The sequence below is a fragment of the Alligator mississippiensis genome, chromosome 5 (assembly GCF_030867095.1).
Source record: "Alligator mississippiensis isolate rAllMis1 chromosome 5, rAllMis1, whole genome shotgun sequence".
In the NCBI taxonomy this organism is placed as follows: domain Eukaryota; kingdom Metazoa; phylum Chordata; order Crocodylia; family Alligatoridae; genus Alligator; species Alligator mississippiensis.
In genome coordinates, this window is record NC_081828.1 from 127,407,739 (window position 1) to 127,432,938 (window position 25,200).

At 42.4% G+C, this 25,200-nt stretch overlaps 1 protein-coding gene across 1 annotated transcript in view; it reads right to left on the bottom strand.

Annotated features, from left to right (window-relative positions):
- EEPD1 (endonuclease/exonuclease/phosphatase family domain containing 1) overlaps window positions 1-25,200 on the bottom strand; it is an 83,665-nt gene that overhangs the window by 34,998 nt on the left and 23,467 nt on the right. Inside the window, exon 2 of the mRNA XM_006275475.4 lies at window positions 6,777-6,828. Within this exon, the coding sequence (XP_006275537.1) occupies window positions 6,777-6,828 (52 nt within the window). The remainder of the gene's footprint in view (window positions 1-6,776; window positions 6,829-25,200) is intronic.

Below are 25,200 nucleotides of genomic sequence, written 5' to 3' on the forward strand. Positions count from 1 at the left end.
AAGCATTTTTACCCTCTCAACTAACTTGCAGCTCAGCCTTTCTTCTCTGTTAGTGTAAACAGTATTGTTTATGAGCTATGGAGTTATCTTTAGATGAGAAATTAAGGCCCCAGTCTTATTTTCATCAAACTTCTTGCTCATGTTGAGAGAGACTCTGGAGTGAGAAAATATTTCAGGACCCAATGCTACATATATGAATGGCTTTCAGTTTACAGAAGGTGACACAAAGAGGAATCAACTAAATTCAATCCTAGTGTTAAGTAGGTGCAACTTCTGCTAAAATCAATTAAACATACAAATAGAAAAGATAACCTTGTGGTCAAACCACTGACAGGGTCTCAAGGGCTTTGCATCAACTTGCTGACTGCTATAGACTTTGTGCACGGCCCTCATCCAAGTCATGTAAGCACTCTTTGCCTCCATTTCTCATCTATAAAGTGATGATAATTCCAGTGTATCTTCAATACTAGTAATTGTGAACTGGCTAGATACTATGGTAATGAGAACCCATGGCTGGGAGGCAGCTACCTGGCAGCCAGGACAGCTCTCCCCAACCTTGCAGAGATCAGGACCAGTCCCTGTGCCCCCTACCAGCCCAGAGCTGGTAGCCAGGGGAGCCTGGAGCTCCCTCTGGTTGCTGCATGGAGGCAGAGCAGGGCAGAAGCAACCCTAGACTGAACAGCTCCCACCAGGAGCAAATTTGCTCCCAATGGGTATACATTCAGATGCATATGGGGGCGCATAAACTGGATGTGTAGGTATGACCAACCTTTTTTTCACTTGAGGCACCCCTAGATAGACTCAGGGCACTCCACAGAAAATGCCAGATCTTAGTTTTTATTCTTTTTTGACTACAGAAAAATAATCAAGCAGCTTTCCTGTTGCAAAGAATTAAAAAAAGGCAGAATATTATTAATACTATGGGTTCCTATTTGAAATCTCTGGGTTTATCACTTGAATCATGTTTGCACACTTTAGAGTGCTAACGTAGTACTGCACCTCACATCATCCTTGAAAGGATCTCAAAGTACCCTGGTTGAGAATCGCTGTTTTAAAGGCATCTCCCCCAAGCAAATATACATTAAGATCAATATGCATGTAACTGACACATTTCATCCACTAAATACCAGAGATTTCTCAAGATAATTCCCACTGTATTTCACTGACTCTTCTAGCTCTATGCATATTATGTAATCCAGCACACCACCAGATAGGCATGTTTATTAATATAGCAGACAAATAGGAAAGCAGTGGCCGACAGTAACTTCTCTAAAATAAGCACACTTTTAAAAACAGGCAACAAGTCTTTTTATCAAAAATGGTTATAAACTGACTTAACTTTCTTCAGTAACCTCAGGCCCTAAACCTCAAAAGGTAATGTCATCAAAAACCTAATATTAAACAGCTCAGATACTATCTGGGAACATATTTGGCAAACTATCAAGAATATTTCTAGTTCCTTAACCTAACTAGTTTTTTTTTTAAATAAAAACTCCAGATTCATATTGCTACATTCCAAAGAAATTCTTTAATGATAGTAAAATATATATACATAATAGAGATGAAAACAACTGTGAGGCAATTTAATCTCATTTAGGACCTGATGTGAAGTCCACTGAAATTGAGTTTTTTTCCATTTACTTCAGCTGGCTTTGTATCTCATCTATAATGTGCATATGCCTAAAATTATCCTATTTAGGGACCTACTGAAATCACAAATTCATGGATTGTGTGGAAATCACAAAATCAGGCAATGCCTGTGACATCTGCAAGAAAGCCCCCCCAAAAACCCTTACTTAAAATAAAATGCTGGCTCCCCAGAGGGAGCCAGCAGTCCTCATGGAACTGAGGCCCAGCCACACAGCTCATCCAGGAGGCAAGGGGGGCAGCCAGCATGATGGGGAAGCCAAGATAGCTGCTGCCCCTCACCACTGACTGGCTATCGCCCCTATCATGTGGCCCCGTCCCTCTCTGCCAACAGGTGGCAAGAGGCAAGGTCCCATGATGCACAGCCCTCACAACCAATCAGTGGGAAGGTATGAGGCTGCCAGGTCTCCTCAGCCAATCAGAGGCAGGAAAAGTCCTCACTGCAATCAGCCCACAAAATTAGCTGGCCACCTCCTCGAGTTGTGTACACCCCCCTACTCATATTAGACCAAACTATGCATGGGCTTTTGCTCACCCTTGGCACTACCATATGATGCATTAAAATATCTACTAGAGAAAATGCATATTCTCATCAACAACATAAATTGGATGGCATTTACAGTGACTGGCAAAACATGCCATGCTGGGCAAATGGAGGTCTGCAGCATTTGTAACAGTGAAGCATACTGTCAATTTATAACCTACTGAAGCCCAGAGACTCAGCCAGTATAAACTGAGCTAGCTCCACTGAAATCAATTAAACTGAGCTAATTTGCACCAAATGAAGATTTTTTTTTAACCAGAGATTTTACCATCAGCATGCTTGCTCTTGGATAGGTAATATATTCCTTTCATTAAAGAGAATGTGTTAAGTCTGTTTTGTAAAACAGAGGCAGAGGAATTCCCAGGGGATATTTTTCCTGCATGTCCTCTTGGCTTCAATGAATACAACTATTTTGCCATTCCTATTGTGTATGACAATGTATACAGCAGCTTGGTTATGAAAACAGGAACTGAGATGGAATGTCACTTGTTGGCTATGCAGTTCAATTTGTCAATTACCTAAACAGAGTTCTTTTTAAACCAAAAGGAGAGCATTTCCCTTGGGGAGCAATTTTTTTTCCACTAAACATATATAAAAAGAATTTGGCAAAAAACACTGAACTTTCTCATTTTCAATTAGGGACTGTACAAAATGATTTTCATACTATTAAAATGTAAGTTACATAGAGAGTGCTTACAAAACATCCTTCAGGACAGTGATATCCACGTTGCATTTTACAGAGGTGTTGTAAACCTCTGACTGTCTCACCCGCACTGTCAGCTACCCAATCTCCTCCAGAGTTACTTTATTCCAAAATTCCTCTCTAAGTAATCTCAACACTCATGAGAAACGCAAGCTTCATAAACACAAACTGGCAAAACCTTGAAACCACACATTGGCATCACATAATCCATATATGTCAAAGCCAACATGATTGAGAGCAGTACTTAAACAGTGGAACAAGAATTCTACAACTTGAACATTCACGGAAGCAGCCCAGTCATGGGACAGATGAAGTACACTGAGCAAAGGAGAAATAAAAATATTAATCTGGAAGTTCAGGATTGAGATAAAATACTTTTTGGAGCCCAAACTACCTGATGATCTAGCAAAGCTTTTAAACACATGCTTAACATCACTGATATCAATTAAGCACTCACCTGCTCAAAGTGGAGCATGTGCTTAAAGTGTTGAATGGATAAGGGCCAAAATTAAAACAAATGAGCTTGTTATGAATTTCCAGTTCAATTCAAACCCAGACAGAAAAAAAAAACCTCTTAAAGGCCCATGCTGCTCATATGAATCAATCCTAATCTACTGACATCAAGAATATTGTATTGCTTTCAATGGGAATGGGCAAAGGATTGTAGTCCTCCTCAGGTCCAATTTGACAACTCTCACTTGCATTCAGTGACACCTACATGTGCAAATAGTCCTATGGAAGATAAATAAAGTAATTTTTTCTCATTGTGAGATCACATCCAATGCAATTTGTTCTCACGAAACCCATGCAACATTCCCTTCTGGCAGAGTCCCCAAACAATCCCTGCAACGAGAGAAGATGCTGTGGAGCAAGCTGGATTTAAAGGGAATCTCTCAGTTCAACTTAGGATAAAAAATTAGTTTTTATATATTTAAACTTTTTACAAAACCTGACAGCAGAAACCCGTAGACCTTTTGCAGTGTTGTTTTACATGCACTATAAATTTCCACATATATAAACCCCAGGTACATGAAGACCTGAAAATAAAAGTGATCAATCTCTTTTCATTGTTCTAACTAGGAAAAACACAAAAGGGAAACACATAACTAGTCACAGAGGAGACTAAATAGAAGACAAACTTTATTGTTCATAATAATCAGTATTGGGGGTAAATAATACAAATAGATCCCTTGTTATTTTGACAGTGTCCTTTAAAGAGGGGTTGCAAAACCTATCACAAGTTGTTCCAGTTTTAACACCATCATTGACAATACCATGTACTCCTTCGCCCCAACATTTTTAACAGCCATGACTGACTGCTCTGAGCATAGCCAATGTTGTCAGTTCCTTACGTTCAATAATATCTCCTACAACTCCATAGCACTTAAAAAAATAAATAAATCACAAAAAAACTTGTCGCCTCATTGATGATTTTCCCACATCTAGGCCTTGACCCTGTTTAATTCTCTATCCCTCAATGGGGTTTTGCTATCAATCTCAGTCTTGAAAATTAAGCACAGATATAAGCTGTTGCATGATCCAAGGAACAGAGGGAGGGAGGATGAAGGTAGTAGACAGTTTCCCCCACATATGTTTACCTAAGGGCTTTATGATAATAAAACAAATCAGTACAGGAGTATCTATTAAAAATGGAAAAAATAGCATACCAACGTTCAAGGAAATCTTAATAAATATTTTGTAAGAAAATGTGACAGGGTCCAAAAAAAAGTACTTGTGCATTATGAAAAATGTAGATAGCTTTTAAAAAAAGAGAAAAAAGCCAAGAACTCTCTAGTTCTCTGATTATTAGAAGACATTATTATTAAGAATCATTTTATTTCTCCAGCACAATAGGCATAAATTGTTACTTACAAAGACTAGGCAAGGTACCTATTCCAAAGATGAACAGATTCTGCAAACAGACAGTGCACAGAATGCTATAAAAGATTACTGTTTTTTTTTAAATACTTAAAGGGGGGGGGGGAAGGCAAATTTCTTTGTACTTATATAACACACATTGTTACTTTTCAGGGGGATAAATTGGCCTTTTAAATTCTGTAAGTCTGGCATGGTATGAAAGCAGAGATAAAATATTCATAGAGCTTAATTTAGAAAGATTGTTTTTCTGATGTTAAGCCTTTATGGAGAGCTTCCTGCAAAGTTACAAACAATAGCTTGGCTGGCAAGGCACACTGCACTGAGGTCATTCTTTCTTGGTGGGTCTTGTTTTGGAAGGCATTTTGCCAAAAGGTACACTGATATCTGCTAAAGAGATGGGAAACTTTGGTTTACCAGTTGGCAAAATTACATGCAAGAGGCATGATCTACCACCATAAACCACTGTACAATAAACTTGCTTGATAATATTATTTTGTTTAGCCAGACTAAATGTCTGGACAGATTTTCTCACTTAAAAAGAAATAAGAGAGATCAACTTAATATTTTCTGATGATGCCCTTAGCTGAAGTCCTGCTCAAGAGTCCTGCTGAATAGTAGTCTAATGCTCACTTAGAACAAAAAAAAGCATCTCATTAATTTAAACACCTCGTGGATAAACACCTTTAGTGAAATCAATCCCAAATGAAACCCAAGCATAGATATCACTTGTGCAGACCCTCTATGCTGGAGTGAATTTCATCCTGGGTGATAAAACTATTTCTTGGCAAAAGCGTGTGCTAAGTCTCCCATTATTTCTAGAATACTGAGTAGATGAAATGAAGGGATTGATTGGCTAGCTGTAAATCAAGGTGGCCACAAACAGGATGGATGATTGATCCCTCTGTGGGAAAAAAAGTTTCTTTAAGGTTCTTTTGTGTTTGGAAGGCCTACTGAAGGAGATAGTAAAAATGTACAACCATTGTGATGTACAGGAAAACCCTGACTTCTGGGTGTATGACCCCCAAAATCTACTTACTAAGATTCCAAATGGGCTATTTGTAGATGCATGGCCTTGTACAACTAGGCAATTTATGGCAAAAGCTTCTCTCTGGTGCAATTAGTACAGCTTTATTGTAGGACCACTAGTGTAGACAGGTTATCAGTGATGTACCATGGGTCTCTGGTGCCTCGGGGCCATTGCTTGCATTTGCACCCCCTCCCTCCCCCCGTAGCAATACTTAAAGTCACATAGCGCAATAAGAACTCTGAAGGGCCAGGCCGCCGCGGCCCTCCCCACTTGCTGCTGATTGGCTGAGACAGCCGGTGCAGCCTACCCCCCCCACACATACCTAAAGGGATGCCCTGTATTCTGGGGGTGCATCAGTGGCCCCTCTACTACTGCTATCAGTGCATGAAACTATCTTTGCCCCACATGGCTCAGGTTGTCTTCTGTGCCCTCTCCTAAGGGACAATGGACAGAAATAGAGCCTTCATGTCCTCTTAGGACAGTGTTTCCCAACCAGTGTGCCATGGCACAAAAGTGTGCCATCAGAAATTAACAGAATTTTGCCATGGCAATGTGCTACAATAGGTATGAGGATGTGGAATGCCTTAACAGGTGTGTCGCAGAAATTTTTTATTAATGTAAGTGTACCTTGGGCTGGAAAAAGTTGGGAAACTCTGTCTTAGGATATTCCTCATTGTCATTTCATAAACCATATACTTCCCCTAGCCACTAACAAGAATAGCTTTGGAAATACTGAATCAGACAGATACTTGTTTTCAATCCGTGCTTTAAAGTAGGGACATCCCAAGAGAATATAGTCAGGTTGCAACAAATGCTGTTTCTCTGACAGAATGTATTATGGAGCTGAAAAGAAGGGCTACTTGTTTACATTTGATGCTATATGATTTCATAAAATGTTAGGAAGAGCTGTTGATATTAAAAAATTAGGGAGCTTGAATACATATTACTGTCATTTCATAAAAGATTTTTAAAAATACCTTTTCCAGTGCATCTCTATCAGTCAGCTCCTGCACAGCCAAGAGCTTGATGCTGTAAGAGAGAAACATGAAAAATGAATCATTTAATGGGGAGTGTTTCAGAAACACCAGTTCCATCATCACTGAAATCTTGCTCTTACTCTCTCCCTCGGAAAAGTTTTAAAACATGTTACATAAAGCAAGCAGGAGTCTTTAAATAAATCATGGGGCAGGGACTGTTGTTTGCTCTGTTATAGCTGCCCTAAATAGATTTTCTGGTTCCTAACTTATTAAAGAATATTCAAATTCACCATGGAAGAGCAGTTGCATTGATCATCGTATTTGCATAGTTTAAATTAACAGGCAAATAAAGATGTGAAATCATCACTAATCAAGACCAGCATGGAGGAACTGGTCCTATATCATAGTTTCATAGTTGGTAGGGTTGGAAGGGACCTGAGCAGATCATCAAGCCGGACCCCCTGCCATTGCAGGAAAGAGAACTGGGGTCAAATGACCCCAGCAAGGTGATCATCTAGCCTCCTCTTAAAAACCCCCAGGGTAGGAGCCAGCACCACTTCTCTTGGAAGTTTGTTCCAGACCCTAGCCGCCTTGACAGTGAAGTAGCGCCTCTCCTGATGTCTAGTCTGAATCTACCCTCTGCCAGCTTGTGGCCGTTATTTCTAGTCACTCCTGGGAGTGCTCGGGAACAGGGATTCCCCCAATGCCTGCTGGTCCCCTCTGACTAGTTTGTAACAGGCCACTAGATCCCCCCTCAGCCTTCTCTTGTGGAGGCTGAACAGGTTCACGTCCCTTAGCCTCTCCTCGTAGGGCCTGCGCTGCTGACCCCTGATCATGCGAGTGGCCCTCCTCTGGACCCTCTCCATGTTGTCCACATCCCTCCTGAAGTGCAGCGCCTTTAAGCTGTTTCAGCTTCCAACCTCCAAACATAACATGCTTCTAGTTAGGACACCGCACTTCAGGAGGGATAGAACTGGATTCAGTACTCCAACTGCAGCCTGACCAGTGCCGCATAGAGGGGGAGGATCACCTCCTTGGACCTGCCTGAGATGCATCTGTGGATGCATGACAAGGTGCAGTTGGCCTTCCTGACTGCATCCCCGCACTGTCGGCCCATGTTCATTTTGGCATCAATAATGACTCCAAGATCCTTTTCTGCCTCTGCACTGATGAGAAGGGAGTTCCCCAGCCTGTAGGTCTGCTGCTGGTTCTTCCTCCCCAGGTGCAGTACCTTGCACTTGTCAGTATTGAAACCCATCCTGTTCTCATCTGCCCACCCCTGTAACCTGTCTAGGTCTGACTGCAGCCTATTCCTCCCTTCTAGCGTGCCCACATCCCCCCACAACTTAGTGTCATCTGCGAATTTGAACAGGGTGCTTTTTACCCCCTCGTCCAAGTCACTGATGAAGATGTTGAACAGTGCGGGTCCGAGGACCGAGCCCTGCGGAACCCCACTGCCCCATCCCTCCGGGTCAAATAACACCCGTCCACCACCACTCTCTGGGTGCGGCCCTTCAGCCAGTCAGCGACTCATTTGACTATGTAGGTGTTGACGCCACAGTCCCTTAGTTTTTTAATGAGATTAGGGTGAGAGTCAGTGTTGAAGGCCTTCCTAAAGTCCAGAAAGACTACGTCCACTGTTATACCTGCGTCTACGTATTTTGTAATCTGGTCATAGAAGGCCATCAGGTTGGTCTGACAGGACCTGCCTCTAATGAACCCGTGTTGGTTGCCCCTAAGCATACTCTCACCTGCTGGTCCCTTGTGGACATGTGCCAGGATAATTCTCTCAAAAAGCTTACCCAGGATCGAGGTAAGACTAACTGGCCTATAGTTTCCTGGGTCGTCCTCCCTCCCTTTTTTGAAAATGGGAACGACATTGGCCCCTTTTCAGTCCTCTGGCAACACACCAGAGCACCACGAGTGCTTGTAAAGCCATGCCAGGTGTCCCGCAATGACCTCTGCTAATTCCCTCAGCACTCTGGGGTGGAGATCGTCAGGACCAACTGATTTAAATATGTCCTGTCCCTCCAGAAGTTCCCTGAATAGCTATATTGTCACTATGAATTTGACTGTAATTTGCCCACTGTCCATTTTCTCCTTTCAATGATAAATCCTCTGCCTCAGATCTTTGAACCCTATTTAGTACTAATCCTGACCCCAATTCCTGCCATATGTTTATTGACATTTTTTTTTTCACTCTAGCCCCATATGCACAAAATCCAGGGGATTAAAGTAAGGTTTCAGACAGTCTCAACCTAAATTTATATTAGTCTACACTTCAAATGGGGTTATGCTGATTCACTCCAGAGAAGGACTTGGTCCCATTCTGCTCCTTTCAAGTGAGAAACAGAATGTGAGAATTCATAGATTCATAGGCTGTAAGGCCAAAAGGGACCTCTGAAGATCATCAGATGCAGCCCCCTGCACCAAGCAGAAAGATAACTGGGGATTAAGTGACCCCAGTGAAATGACTGTCCAGTCTCCTCTTGAAGATTTCCAGGGTTGGTGATTGCACCACCTCTGGAGGGAGCTTATTCCACAATCTGGAATAACTTCATCTGAGACGTTATTATAAACCAGGGGTATCAAACATATGGCCTGGGGGCCAGATTCACCCCACATAGTCGCACTATCGGGCTTGCAGGGCTACTGTGGCAAGTCACCAGGAGTTGGGGTGGGCATGGGGGGGAGGGGGAAGTGGAGGGTGTGGCCTGCCACAAAATTCAGTGCCCTTGGGCCCTGATGGACATGGTGATTGGTGTCAGGAAAGCAAGCAAGAGCTGACAGCTCCAGTCACCCTTCAGCCAGTTCACCTGTCACCACTGCGGCAGCCCCAGCTCTTTACTTCCAGTCCAGTTGCTTTCACTGCCTCTGTGTGCCATAACCAGAGCTGTCACTGCCCTGTGCTCTGTGCTCGAGCTAGAACCACTACCCTGGCATGAAAGAGGTGTCAGCAGCAGCTCCAGATCTTGCATAGGACACACAACACATGACAGGAGTTGGAGCCACCTCTGCTCTGTCCCCCAGGTGGGAAACTGGAGCTGCCACCACTGGAACTACCCCATGCCCTGAGCTGTATCCGGCCTGGAGAAGGAGGTGAGTTTGACACCTCTCTTAAAAATTAATGAGTCTGTTTATTACAATTCCCTTTAAACATATTTTTTGTACAGAGATGGCTGGTCAGTGCAGCCAGTGCCATGTCATATTTAAAAACATTTTTTTTAAAAACTCCCCTACACATGACTCAAGGAGGAGCCTGGTTTAAGGCCAGATCCCCTGAGACTCAGCAAGAAATTTTCTTGTTCTTACAAAACTCAGGAATCATGCTGGATGGTTTGGAACACCCTGTTCTGACACCTCGTGTATTATTTATGTACTTATATGCACAAGTCAAGCTTCGCTGAACAGTAGCTGGCAAAACACAAGGATGAAATCAGGAGCTTTTACTGCATTTCCACGCTATTCGGTAAGCACTGTTATAATCTGAATCCCAAACACAATAGTGTCTGTGCTTTAGTGCCTTTCTAGTTTTCACATCTCTCCAAAGTTCATAACAATGCCAAATAGATTACTAATTTGGGGACCTAATTTTACAATCTTAGCCTATAGCTACAAGCCTGTGAACAATTAAGCACTTGCATAACTTCACTCATGTTAAACTACTGTATTCACATGCACAGATGTTTGCAGAACTGGAGCCTCGCTCAAGATACGAGAGAAAGGAACATAAGTACTTTGTTAACTGATGGCAGGAGAAAAAAAATCTGTTTAAGCAGAATTTTTAAGTAGTTGCCTGAAACCTGACTTGATATCTAATTTGTTGGTATCTGCCATTAACAAATCTTTTTTTTTTCTTTGATTATAGTTCATTGTATGTGAATGCAAAGGCACAAGACTGAAGTCCAGGGGAAAATATACTTTTTGAAGCAACTTTTTGTTCCTGGAGCAGCTGGCTCACATCACTAACTTGAAGGTAGATTTTTCAATATATAACATCATATTAAGCTATAATAAGACAATGGTACAATTCTGATTACATTTTAAATTACATTCAATTACTAACTACATCAATTATTTATTTGATACTGGGCCTTATTAGAATTACTATCCATCCTTCCACAAGCATGTTGGAAGTCTGCTAGAATATGCAATGATCAGGCTGAAGAACTCTGCTACTGCAATAAAAATAAAAGTGTGTACATGAAGTGCTACCATGGTGAAACATGACTCAGGTTTTCTGACCTAGGGTGATATATCATTTTCTCTCCCCAGGGAAGCCACAGAGTTTCCAAAGAATTAATTATGATGCTTAAATGAATAATCAGAGCTCTATGACTTAGCTTAATATTACAATCCTTCCCTAACAGTCTTTTGCCTACACACTGATAGTACTAAACTAAATCTATCGTTGTTTCCCTTACATGTTGATTCGAGATCTTCAAAGGCTCTTAGCTGTTTCAGCTTCCAACCTCCAAACAGAACATGCTTCTAGTTAGGACCCATCACCCCTATACAAGAGGGATAATCACAGGGCCTAATCACATTGTAACCTCTATTAGGCAGAATGCTTCAGTGATGTTGTGGTCCAAATTACCAGACACTGTAAAAGCATATGGGGTGTAATTCAACACTTGCTTGTTACAATGGGAGAGCTTTTCCAACAATTTCACTGGGCTTTAAATCAAATCATGCTGTTGCATGCACTACTCTGCCCATCTAACCTGCTTTTTCCCTAACAAAAAGATAGAGGAACAAAAAATTACTTGGCTATGCCACATTTTCACAACCACCTATACACAGGTCCTTCCTTCCTTCTCATGTCCTTGTGACAAGGTATTTAGCAAAATTTGCAGATTTGTTGGAATCTCATCAGGCGCTTTTGCTATGGCCAGGAACTTGCGATCCCTGGGCTGTCAACCATGAGCCTTAGTGCCCGTATCATCCCAGCCCCACTATGCATAGGTAAAACTACTAGACTGGAGCTTGGTATAATGGAGCACAACAAGCTGTAGTCATTCAAGGTGCTTAGAAGAGGACACTGAGAAAACATGGTCATTCCAGGAGAGAGCATAGAGGTGGTGGAGGAATTTTGTAGGACAAACTTGGTGGATAGAGATGCAGACAAAATATAAACACCCTTGCAGAGATCCAAGGGCTCTGCAGAAGCAACTGGGAGGTAGAACTGGAGCTGTATGGTTCCTGGAAGTCCAGACTGATGTGCACTGGCATGGCAACTGGTGTGGAAGCTCCCCAAACAATTGGTTTCTGCTCCCCATGCAATACTGGCCCTGAATATACAGAGTGCAATCACTCTGCAGCAATATCAATCCACCTACCTTGATTTCTTCTCTAAAGCAGTTTACCTCAGTAATCCTTGAAACAGTACAACTTACTGGAAAGACAGAGCACTGCGACTTATTTCTGGATAGATTACAGTGCAAGCCCAGTAAAGAACAACAATGACAATGTCCAGACATTGCTACTTTCTACACCAGCCCATTTATTGCTTTGTAGCAGCTGGATAAATTGATCTTGATTCACTATGCAGTGTTATAAATCCTGGTTCAGTGATTAAGCTTCTCCAGAAACCTCATGCTTTCCATTAGTCAGCACATGATCCTGGCTAAAGTTAACAACGGACAGAAATACCGTTTCGTTTCTCTTTGTTTTTCTGGCCTATTTTGCAGCATAGTTCTTTACTGAATCACATTCAATTTAAGCATCACAAATATAATTATAAGTCATCTAATGCAAAACCACTCAATTACAAGCAAACAATGTTACCATTAAAAGGTCCCCCTGCAATCCACAAACTTTTTCTTTCCAAAAAATGTTTTGCTCTTGAGATAAGACCCTGTAGCTATGTTGCTACCTAGGGTCAAATTTATAAATCCAACAGCTGACTGCAGGTGCCTGCCCTATGCACCCCTTAAGTAGATTAAATGACCTAAAACACAAGATTGTAAGGGACTTCCTGAGCTATCAATTCTATGTCATACAATCCCTTTCATAAACGCACACAAACTGACCCAAATGTTTAATTATCTTAATGCTGAGAGACACAGGAGAAAAGGGAGAGACTGACAGACAAATGTAAACAGTCCCATTGCACCAATAGCCCTTGTTACCTAAAAGGACACACAAATTGCTGCAGCAGTCAACATCAGCTGACACGCTTTGGTAAAGAGTCCCTAGATACTTCACTTCCCCACAGGAATAACAAGAACCCAGTTTTATTAACACATGGGCTACAATGCAAAACCCAACAGGTCCCTTTGGCTTTTGGCCGACACAATGGAGAAGAGCGGCAGACCATTAAGGACAACACACCCTTTCTCTATGGCTGGGGAAGTGGCTGTTGAGTTTAGGCTTTCAGGCTAAGTATAGACAGTCAAAAAGCCAGAGGCAGAATCGATTCAATCGAGGCTACTTCTTCTAAACTGCGTAGGTGGAACTGATAACCAAGGATCCTGGTTTTTTCCGTTTAAAAAAAAATCACAAATTCTTTGATAAAAACACAAGTTCTTTGATTAAAACCCCCAACTCCACAATTAAAATGAAACACCATTTTATATATATATATATATATATATATATATATATATATATATATATATAGTTATCAACTGAACACAATATTTTATTGATATATTTACAATTTTAAGGCAATTTGGAAGCCTACCTGGGCCTCAATCACTATAATAAAGTAAATTCTAAGTGCCTATAAATTTTGGTATTTGATTTTGGGTTTTTTTATCATGGAAAAATCAGAGCTCCCCCTACCCCCTTCACTCACCAGGATGCAGGTCTAGGCCCTGTACTCACAAGCCACAGCCCCCAGCACTGCTGGTGCCCCTCACTCCCCACCCACAGCCCCCTGCCCCCCAGCTCTACTGGAGAGGGCCCCCAAATGCCACATCTATGGGGCCAGGGACCTGGGTCCACAGCTTCCTGCCCCCCAAAGCAGTGCCTAACCCCACACCTGCCACCTGTGGGAGGGGATTGCTGTGGCAGAGCGGAGCACAGAGCCCAGCTCCCGCTCCTTCATGGGCAGCATGGCTGGAGCAGAGTTTGTGGGGGGTGGGGGTGGGCTGCCTGCTTCCCTGCCCTCCCCCTGGGGCCTCCGGGGCCCAGTGGGCAAGACCTGGGACAGCAGGGCAGAGTGGGGGTAGGCAGGAAAGCTCATTGCAGCTGCTGGGAGCTCCTCACCGCCCTGGCAAGGTGCCCCCTGCCCGCCCGGCAGCAGTGAGGGGCACAACTCCGCGCCACCACCCCTGCTGCTGCCAGGCATGCAGGGGGTGCCTCGTCAGGATGGCGTGTGGCTCCCAGCAGTAGCAATGAGTTTCCCCTCCCTGCCCTGCCATGCCAGGTCCTGTCTGCTGGGCTGGGCCATGAAAACCCTGTGGGAAGGGCAGCAGGGTAGGGAGCCCAAGCGCACAGAAAGTAACCTGCTCCCACCCTGTGCACAGATCTGGGGGGCATATGTTCCCTCTGCCCCTCCCACAAGTACATGCAGCAGTGGGGAGCCAGCCCCCCCACCCCCAGACAAGCCGCCTGCAGCTCTGTCCTGCTCCCCACCTGGGCCCTGTGACTGCATATTCCAGTCCTGGGCCCCAAGCCCCACACACTGCTCCAGCTGGGCAGCAGCCCCACCCCCAGCCCTGCTCAACTTCCTCCCACCCTGCATATGGGGGCCTCAATCTCCACACCTGCAGACTTAGCTGCAGGAGCGGCTCTCCAGGCTGCCTGGCAGCCATGTGCACGTGTACACACGCACATACACATGGTGTCCCCTACTTTACCACCCTCCTCCCGCTCCCCCCAGCCCCTCGCAGGCTGCAATGCTGCCAGCCTGCAGAGAGCTCTTTGCAAAAGTGCAAAATTTGCATGTTTCTCTGCTAAAATGAAAAATCCATGTTTTTCCTCAGGTAAAAGGGAAAATCCATGGGTTTTATTCCATTTTTCCACGGGAAACAGAAAACCCAGATCTCTGCTGATAACCAACTGAACTGATATTCAGTTTTCATGCAGGAAAGGCAGGGGGAGGCCAGTAAGCAGAGGGTGCTTGAGCACGACTCCCAGCCTGCTGGCCATTGCCAGCCAAGCCAAGTATCCCCAACCCCGTGCTGTCCCCCCACACGGGGTTAAGGAGCCCCCTGTCTGGGCGCTGGCCCATCGTGGGGGAGCCTCCTTCTCATAACGTTCATAAGTGTGGAGCATGTCCTTTGACTCACAACTCAATCCTTGATCAGCTATTCAGGCAGTGGGCCTATGTGTTGCTCCTTAGCCAGGACAAAGAAAAACAATTATTGCTATATCTCAGACCAGACCACTGGAATATGCTGCCTTTTGCATATGAAGAAATATCAAATCACTTAATTATACTAAAATATTGATTGTATTGAAGACTAATGCTTCTCATTTTCCTAGGCAATATTCATGCAAGAGTGCCTGATGAATATTTTTCCCTACAATATTCAGTGTATTCAAGTAAGGCAGAAAGGTAGGGTCTACAGGAAGAGAGAGCTATATTTTGGTATTCAGAAGCTTGATGCCCAGCCCTTATGGAGTCCCTTATGGGAAATCAAGTCAGTTTCTCCTTTTCCACTGAATCCATCTGTGTCCTCCTCCCAAGCACTCCTTAAATGGACAAAAAAAATATGCCTGTTGCCACAACTAAATGCAGCTGGAACCTGCTGGACACAGCTAATAAAGTAATCTGACAGGCTTACAATGTGAGTAGCACACCATATTGCTTTATGGGTAGCTTCCAGTGAAAGTCAAAACAAAATAAGCCAAGAGATTTCCAGGAAAATATTTTCCAGGAAAATATATCTACCAGGAGCAGGAATTAAGATTAAAAAAAATCACAGTTCATTTAAGGCTCCTCTTTGCATGAAAGCAACTGTTCTTGGTTTCATAGCAGCATTGCTTTGCTTATAAAACATATCTAAATTCTGCACCCAGGAATTGAACCAAAGGCATGTAGAAGGGTACGGTAATGGGAATCCATCAGATGAACTATTGCTCTAACAATGAGCCAACTTAATTCCCCAGTATTTGCATTTCCAGATCCTATTATATGGATAAAGTTCAGAAACAATTTTCAAAACAAGAAGAGTGGAAAACTTGTATAAGAAATACTGGGGCAAATATGAACCACAAGAGGCAAAAGATTATTTTATTGACTTCTTATTTTGGAGTTACCATTTAAATCTTTTGTTTAATGCCTTCAGAATAGCCACCGGCTCTAAACAGATGGTGTATTTGTCCCAGGATAAACCATTTAATTGCAAGATAAACTGCAATCGTTCAGACATCCATGTCTGTTGTCCCAAAATCCTAAAACGGTCCAGGGGATAAGTACTAACAGCACATCACAAAATGTATCTGACTAGTTATCCTGAGATTGCATCATTGACTAATGGAAGAAAAGTGGTAGTGCATACAGCCTCTCACTAAACCCTGATTGCAAGGGTAGTACGCATACATGCCAATCCCAGAATATTTCTGTTCTGGGACAAACACAGGCACAGTTTGGCCAAGCACAGATGTAACATCTGTTCCTACCCATAGAGTCATTTTAAGACCAAGACCATGACAATATCCAATTCAGAAACTGGTCGGGGGGGGGGTGTGGGTGGGTGGGTGTGTGTGTGTGTGTGTGTAACCCATCTGTGGTGCCACAAACCACACATGCATGTGTTTGTCATGCTGCTAATTAGCAGTGTGGCAGGTTTTTTTGACACTGGGAGATCCCAGTGTCAAAAAAACCTACACCAAAAAAACAAATGGCGCAGCACACATGGCTATAGCATGCACCGCCTGAAACTTGAGTCCGTCCAGCTAGAACCATGCTCTGATCACCCAGATCACTGCCCCTGCAGCCCTGGGAAGCCTGCAGAACCCCAAGTAAGACTGCTGGGGCCAGTCCAGGTGCTGGCCCCAGCCTCTCTTACCCCATCTGAGGCAATCTGCTGTGTGCCAAAGCGCATGCCTGGGGACAAGTAGCAGTGGCACAAATATGTGCTGCTGCTATTCGTCCCTGGAGAAACACACATTCCCACTCATGGGGACGCATTCTACAAGCTCATAAAACCAACCATGATTTAGAGTTTCCATATATAGAACCATATAATATTGCAAGTGGTCTTTCACATCTGGCTCCTTTCCTTGGATCTTCTGAATCATTTCCCTGCTTAGATTATATTTAGTAGTTCCAGAAATGACACCTTTTGCTGTCCATTAGTGCCTCACTGCACCAATGGAAAGACTAACTCTTACATAAATTATGGTAAGGATGTTTGAAAGGCCACGTGCATTCTTCTACTTGGACCAAGATACCATTTAAATTAACAGGAATGAAGGCATGAAATTGAACCAAGATTCTATCTAAAGACCCTACCTTTGTGCCTTTGAGAAACAACTTCAAGCTTGGAAAGCAATCAAATATATTATTATTTGCCTCTCCAGAGGGCCTGAGACAGGCTATAGCACTTTAGTGTTAAAACTCAAGTCTTCCCCTCACTCCCAGAATCTTAGTGCAGTATTACTTGGCCTATCTTGTCATACTTGCATAGTTCAATCTCTCAAACAGAGACATTCATGCAATCTTCAAATTTTACATTCATGCAATCTTCAAATTTTACAAAATGTGCTCCAGCACATGTGTTTACAGAATACTGATGCATTCTGGTGGTTTCAGAGTGATATGCTATTGGTAAGGTCTGAATATCAGTAAATATCAGTCTGTTGCTACAAAAGTTGTTCAAAATCCTAGGCTACAGGCTGAATCAGATTTTGGTATGACTTATAAAGATGCCACGGTCTTTTATAACATTTGTCTTGACAAAGAGATTGAAAGTGGATCCTACTTTTAAGAGGCTGACCTGTTGATGTGGCAGTCATGTATTTCACAGGTTGGCCTGCTGATGTGACAATCATGCATTTCATACAGGCACATTATTTTTAAGACTTAGTGAGATAAAAAGAATTTAAATGGGGGAAAAAGTGAACCTCTAGTGTGTGTAATGGCACACTAATCAGAGATCTAAGCATGTGAATGAGGGATGCTATGGGGTTGCTAGAGAAGCACTGCTGGTGGGATAAAGGAAAGGAGGAATGTCAGAGAAATCCAGGACTGCGCTTTGGTGAAGTGCACACTTCTTCACAACTTTTTATCTTTATGTATAAATGTGCATTATTGTAAAAGCTCATTAAAGACATCCTTTAAATTAGATTAAAAGGATAATATAATATGCACCATGAGATCAAATGGAAACTAACATATAAAATGCATGCATTTGCATTGTGTAAAACGTAAGGGCTTTTCTTCCCTTACTCACAGAAATTAAAAGCAATTTATTGTATGCATTACATTTAAGGAAAGTTCTCCTGCTTTGGTCCCCTGTGATGAAACCCCCCCCCAAAAACACTGACATTAATGATCAAATCAGTATATAGAGAATTGGTTTATGTCACAATTTTCAATTATGCAAGACAATTGTTGTAACTCATCAATGACTGCAACCAACAGGGACTTGTAGTAAAAAAAAATAGAAATTGGGATGAAAACATTTCTTCCCTCAATAACTATATCACTTCTGTTTTCAGAACAGTCAAATATAAACAGTCTGAGTCAGATTAGCAAGATTTCATCTTTATTTATTTATTTATTTTTACACATTAACATGTCAGAGCTGAACAAATGCAGATAAGCATTGCTTTGAGTTTACACAGCCTACATTTGCCTCGTGTACAGAGTGTGGCGTTTTCAGTTAACGTAGGGGAGTGTGTGCTCAGAATACAACAGGCACACAAACACCCTTCCCACAAACTGTACAAACCTACTCAGTACTAATCTGCTTTGACCAATTGTGGGGTATGTATATAACAAGATATAAAGATATTTTTGCCAGCATCACTATGGTCTAGTCTACACTAGCAAAATAAACTGCACCAACAAAAGCATGTTCTTGCCAATACAACTGTATCTAGGGCAACACTTTAGCCAAATAAAGTGTCACTAAAAAAATCCTACCCCCAAAGAACACCGACAAACTGACAAAAACTGCTGTAATAGACCTACTATAACAATTCAGAACTCTCACACTGAGTTTTTGATCATGTTAAATCTGTGTGTGCATGTGTACACTTGCATGCATGCATGTGCGTGTGCATATCTGTCCACACAATGAATAGGAACATTACCAGGATTACCTGCTGACTGTAAAGCATCAAATGTTGGGCTGTACTCTTTTTTAAAAAAAAGATGAGGCTGTATGGGAGAAGACACGATAAACAAGTAGACCACCACTGGATTTCATGTTAAAATCAATGGCAGCTTTGCTTGTTTAAAAAAAAACAAAGCTACAGGATTAAGTCCATAAATGCAGAGAATGCTGCAATCAGAAAGTTAATACCAACAGCCAACAGTTACTCCCACCAGTACACATTGGTTACTCCTACTGAAGAGCAATAGAATGAAAAAGCCAAATTCAATGTGGGTATGGGGAAGTTTCCAACAGCTGACTTCACATACTAGCTTCAACTGTAAAGTCACACAAAATTGCATTAAAGTCAGGGTGAAGAATTTAGCTTATGGGGCATTCTAAATACCATTTAAAATGTCAAGATTACGAATCAAGCCAAACAGTTTTCCTATCCAAATCCAGCTGTTTTTACTGCGATAATGATTTTTAAGTGCAACTTGGACTCCATGAAACTTGAGCTTCAGGTTAGCCAAAAACCACAACCTCATATAGACATTGCTCCCTGTACCAGAATAACGTCAAAAGCCTTTTGATTTAAACTTTGGGGGGTATGGGGCACATCATGTATCTGTAACTGTATCCAAGGGAGAATTTAATCCTGCCTCAGTTCTGTGAGTAGAGCAAACTGGCTGAATCTGCACTATCTGAGCCAACTGCCATCCCAGAAGCAGACTTTGAGCAGTACAATGACAGAATTTTCCAGCAGAGTTATATGGAGAAGAAGAGTCACAGAAATGTACAGTACAGTAAACCAGACACTGGCTGATTTTTGTGTGTGCTGCTAGGACCAGCCGTTTGCTAACACTTCTCATCCTAGCCAACATACAAGCAACATACCTGAATGGATCTTCTCAGCAGTGAGGAACCACAGAATCATCAATGATATACACTATGGACATCATCATGTGGGATTACTTACTTGTACATATCTTCTTCTACAATGATGGACTCACTGAACATAGGAATAACCTCATCTGATCACACCACTGATTTGTCTAGTCCAGGGGCTGGCAACCTTTTCAGAGCACTGGCACAATAGGGGGGCAGTGCTCCCAACTCAACTGCCCCTTCTCCCTGCTGCCCTCTCCAGTCATTAACAGGCATGTGACATGCTACTGAATGCCCCCCTGCCAAAATGCTGTTAAATTGCCCCACTGCTGGTATTCAAAAGTGCTGGCCAGATGAAACTGCTTGGCAGGCTGGGTACAGCCTGAAGGCTGTGAGTTGCCAATCCATGGTCTAGTCCATTATTTTGTCAAACAGTAGCTAGTGCCAGATCCTTCATAGGACAAGCACAGGCCCAGCCTGGAAAAGCCCTGAAGCGTCTATGGTTTTTTCTTCATATAGCTGGGGATGTTACCACTATCTATAAAAACATTTAATCCTTTTATTAGAATTCTACTGAGCTCTTCACCTCCAGTGACACTTCGTGGTTAACCATGCACTCTTTTAAACAGGTTTCTCCTACACAGAGACAGATGAGTTATTTTTTGCTTTCTCTAAAGACTTAGAAAACATAACAGCCCCAATGTGTTTATTGCACATCTTTTTGTTTTAGCCTCCTAGAGCTTTGAATGTCAAATCCACCTTACATGACTAAATTTAATGTGCATCAAGCTAATGTGCATTAAGCAATTTTTAGCAGGTGTCTACACATTCAAAGACTTGGGACTAAAGTTAGTCCCAAGTATCTCCAGTCCTGGCTCGTGCCCCTGTGGCTATGGAAAGAGCTCCCACCTCTAACCACATGGCTGCCAGCACTTGGGACAAACTTTAGTACCAAAGTTAGTGCTGGGTTGCATCTACGTGTGTGTTAATGTGCTTTATGCACGTAATGTGCATTAATGTGCCAACACAGGTATCACATTTTAGTGCAATTAATTTAAGTTAATGCACATTAATGGCACGCATGTGTAGATGCACCCCCATAATGCACATTAAGTTATATGTTAATGCGCATTAGCCTCTCACATAGACATACCCAGTCTAAAATACACTATCTGCAATAACACTACTGCATTTATAGGTGAATTTATAGGTCACTACAGGAAAATGTAGCAGGTTTATTTTTTTTTGCAAGGGAAATGCAGTCAGCCTGACATTATCTACACTAGCAGGCTGTACCCATTGGTGAAATTTCTCAGTTAATTCTTGCTGGTCTGAAGTAAATGACTCTTTGTAAAGGTTCAAGCAATCAGATCAAGATCATCTACACCTAATCAGATTATGTAGATTAATCATCTACATAATCATCTGTTTTGCCCAGTTAGTGCCCCAAAATAATTTATGTGAAGAAACTGTAGTTGCTGGAAGAGATGCTTTTTTAAAAATGAGGTTATTAAGCCTAGACAGTAAAGAATAGCTGATGGACACAGTAAATAAAATGCCAAGACTTTTCTTAATTACAAACCAAGGGTGCATAATGGTAAACTAACAGACACTTATATAATGTTTAGACATTCTTAGTGCTGCAAAAATGTTTAAGTGAAACATGAGAAGTCATGATTTGCAAGGCCCACTGGGTACGTGTCTAGGCTGGGAATTGGGACACTAGGGTTCTATTTCATGTCTGCCCGTGAGGTGAGCTTGGACAGGTCAGTTCTTTCTTCCTGCCCTCTCTAGGTGATCCACATTTTGCAGCTCAGGAGACTCTGACATTTACCTCCTTCTGTAAAGCACTGGAGCTCTATAGACAAATATCTAGGTGTTATTAGACTGGACAAAACAGTAGAAAATACATTACAGGACCTCTTCTCCAAGAAAATGGTTTAAGAAAAGACCCATAGGTCGTCATCTCTAGTATCAGATTTAGGCAGTTTCAGTGGCATTCTCACAATCTTGTCATGAGAGCAGTTCTGTAAGTATGGACCGCCCACAGGTATGGACGCTGAGGCAGGGCTTGTCCACATTATGGAGCCTCTGCTGCTATAGTTAGGTAGGCAGATCCCCATAGCAGTGACATAGATGACACCAAATGAAGAGGTAATTATACCACCTCCCCGAAGTTATAAGCTAAACCAGCAAAAGTTCCCATGGAGGTCCAGGGACCAGTAGCAGGAGTGCACACAGTGCAGCAGGAGGGGTGCCCATGGCATCTACTGTGGACCAAGGCCCCAGTCGCTTAGAAATTGGGCAGCCCTGCTCTAAAGTACAAGCACTTGTTATTCCTTACACACCTTTCTCCAGGAAAGTATGATATCACAAGCTAACTCTATACATTGACTTCCAATGTTTTGTTTTAAAGTGGTTTAAAGGGGTTTTAAAGTTTTAAAACATCTATGAAAAAAAAATAAAGCGCATATTAAAATACTGTTCCTAAGGCTTTTAAAAGCTTTTTCTTTTAAAAAAATAAATATATAAAGAAGCCATAAGGAATACTATGGTAGTTTATCCAATCTGCAGAATGTATGAGCCAGTCAGCTCTGCAATCTTCTTCCCTTCCCTGCTCTGCTCTTCTCATTCATTTACTAAAATCTAAGCTGCTTTGACTTTGGAAAACATTCAATCTGCCCTGAACTCTATGCACAGTGAACTTGCTGAACTCAAGTTACCTTCTACAGGCAAAGAGCCAAGCAGACGTCTTATGGGTTACTAGGAATCATATTCAAATACAGGAAAACAGTCTCTCTCTAACAGAAATAAAAACTGCTGAAGCCAGCTGCTCTCAGCATTCTTGAAACTCTTGCAGATATCACATGGTCAAGATTGCGTGTTGCAGTGGTTACTAGGGCAATTTCCTTATCTCTTTAAGTCAGGCAAAACAAAAACAAAAAAACCAAAAAAACCCCAACCTAGTCTTTTCAGCCTCTCAGAAAAATGTTCACAAATTACACCCATCGACGCTAACCCCCATCAGCTAAGCAGATGTTAGCATCAGGAGGAGCTCTGAAGTAAACAATGCTCCTGTCTTCAATCCATTTTTAATGGTGTGCGAATTAAAAATTTCCTTGTTGTGGGGGGCTCAATGAAAAGAGCAATATTTATTTATTTAGATTTAAAATGATTTAAAAAAAACACCACCTGACACAGGGACTAATTCCATAATTCAATGCCATCTCAAAAGCATTACAGGAACTCAGTCTGAGATGCTTCCTGTTTATAATGGTGACAACACTAACATACAACAGACTTGTGCCTATCCATTAAGGTGTTCACCCAGCTGTCTGTTGGCTTCATCAGCCCAGGAGCTTATTCAGGTGGTTGCTCTGCTGAGGGGAGGAAGGGGTTATGAAAATACAGCCAGCTGTAAAATCAACTGTGCCAAGGGCCTGGAAGCAGCAACATTCACTGCTTTTGGGAGGCAGGGAAAACAGCTACAGTTCGTTTACAGAAAAAAGAGAGGCAAAATTGCAACTTGAAATCATTCTCATAATATCACTGTGTTCCTACATTATTCCAGGAGCAGCCCAGGGAAGGAATTGTGACTCCCCAAGATCAGGGGAACAAAATCTGTTACTGTCTCATACTGGCATCAGAGCCATATCTCTACTCCTGGTCTCTGTATTCACCTGCATGGTTGCAGGTCTTTTCTTCCCACAATGCTGCAGAAAGCAAACTGCACAGCTCCATACTTGGGGCATGCTCCCCAATCTCCTCCCAGCCACAAGCAAACCACAGTCTTATTCCACAACTGTTCATTTAGATCAGGCACAGTACAAGCATGACAGAGAAGAAAGGTAGTTTGGAGATGGGGGACAAGGGGAACAAAAGGGACAGGAGCCTTTTTTTTCCCCAAAGTGGGTAAGAGGAAGGATTAGTAGCAAAATATTTTTGGGAGGCTGAACAGCAAAGAGAGGCTGAAAGCACCCTTCCTGAAATAGGATGAAACTCCTAAGATGGAAGTCTTCCAAAATGTCTTGATCTTTTAAACAGTAGAAAAAAGCAAAACTCAATGCAACAAGAGCACAGAGAAAAAAAGACAGATACAAATTTACCAGTGGCAGGTCAGGGAGCAATGATATCAGGTATGAAGGACAGGTGCAATGACAGGCACGTTGAGGAAGTAGGATGCACTCCCAGTGCAATGTATCCTCAGGCCTAGATGCAACTACTTTTATCAGTAAGCAAGCACAAGCTTCAAAGTGCGTAAAGGCCTCTTATGTTCCACTGTATCAAGCAGCGTAGTGAACCGTTACAAAAATATAAGTCTATCAACTAAATGCTTAAAAACTTAATGGAAGAAGAGAAGACACAATGAATCTTATACCTTCTATCACACTGGTGTCTTTGACTCTGACTACAAAGAGAGCCAGGTAATTTGATGCTTCTGCTGGTTTATAAAAAGAAAGAAAAAACAATTAACCTTTCTCCAGCCTTTTAGAGGGCCATTAACCAGGGATACACATTGTACTGGTGGAATTCTCTTTTGCTCATAAAACATTTGAATACATGCACTTATGCTGTGTTGTAAAGCAGCAGGAGCATTGCTACTGTAACAGAACATACCTATGCGCGCTTGTGCATGACCTTTTTATGACTTTTTAAACTTTTATTATCAAAATATTAAAAACAAAAAGTGAACATGCAGAAGTGTATGGCCCTCCCAGGGGCCAAGTATGAAACACTTGTCAATAATGAAAACACTCATATCAGAGACTGAAACCTTGACTCCCCAGTGACCTTCATGGTCTGTCTTCCCACTTGTAGCGTGCTTCCTGGATGACCCAGTACAACACAAACTGATCCATATTTTGTTGCAAGGTGAAATGTCCAACCCCAAATGTGATGCACACCTGGACCAAGAGCTGGAGGGCATTGTCAAAACTGGTCTTTGAAAGCAGGTTTCTGTGGCTTTTCACAGTCACCCTCTCAGTCTGGCCCACCAGGAAATTGGCCATGCAGGTCACACTTCCTTCAGTCATTCACTACAGGATAGAGAAAATGTACAGTCTCAGAGAAGTCCAAGCCCAGCATGCCAAAGAGGGCGCCAAGGGCAGCAAAGAGGTGACCGTAATTAGAAACAGTCCAGGAAGGCAACGCTGGTTAGCACTACAGATGAAAGGGACTTGGGGGTCATGACTGACCACAGGATGAACTTGAGCCTTCAATGTGATGCTGCAGCTAGTAAAATGAGCAAAATGCTGACTTGCATCCATAGATGCTTCTCAAGCAAATCCCGGGACACCATTCTCCCGTTGTACTCGGCCTTG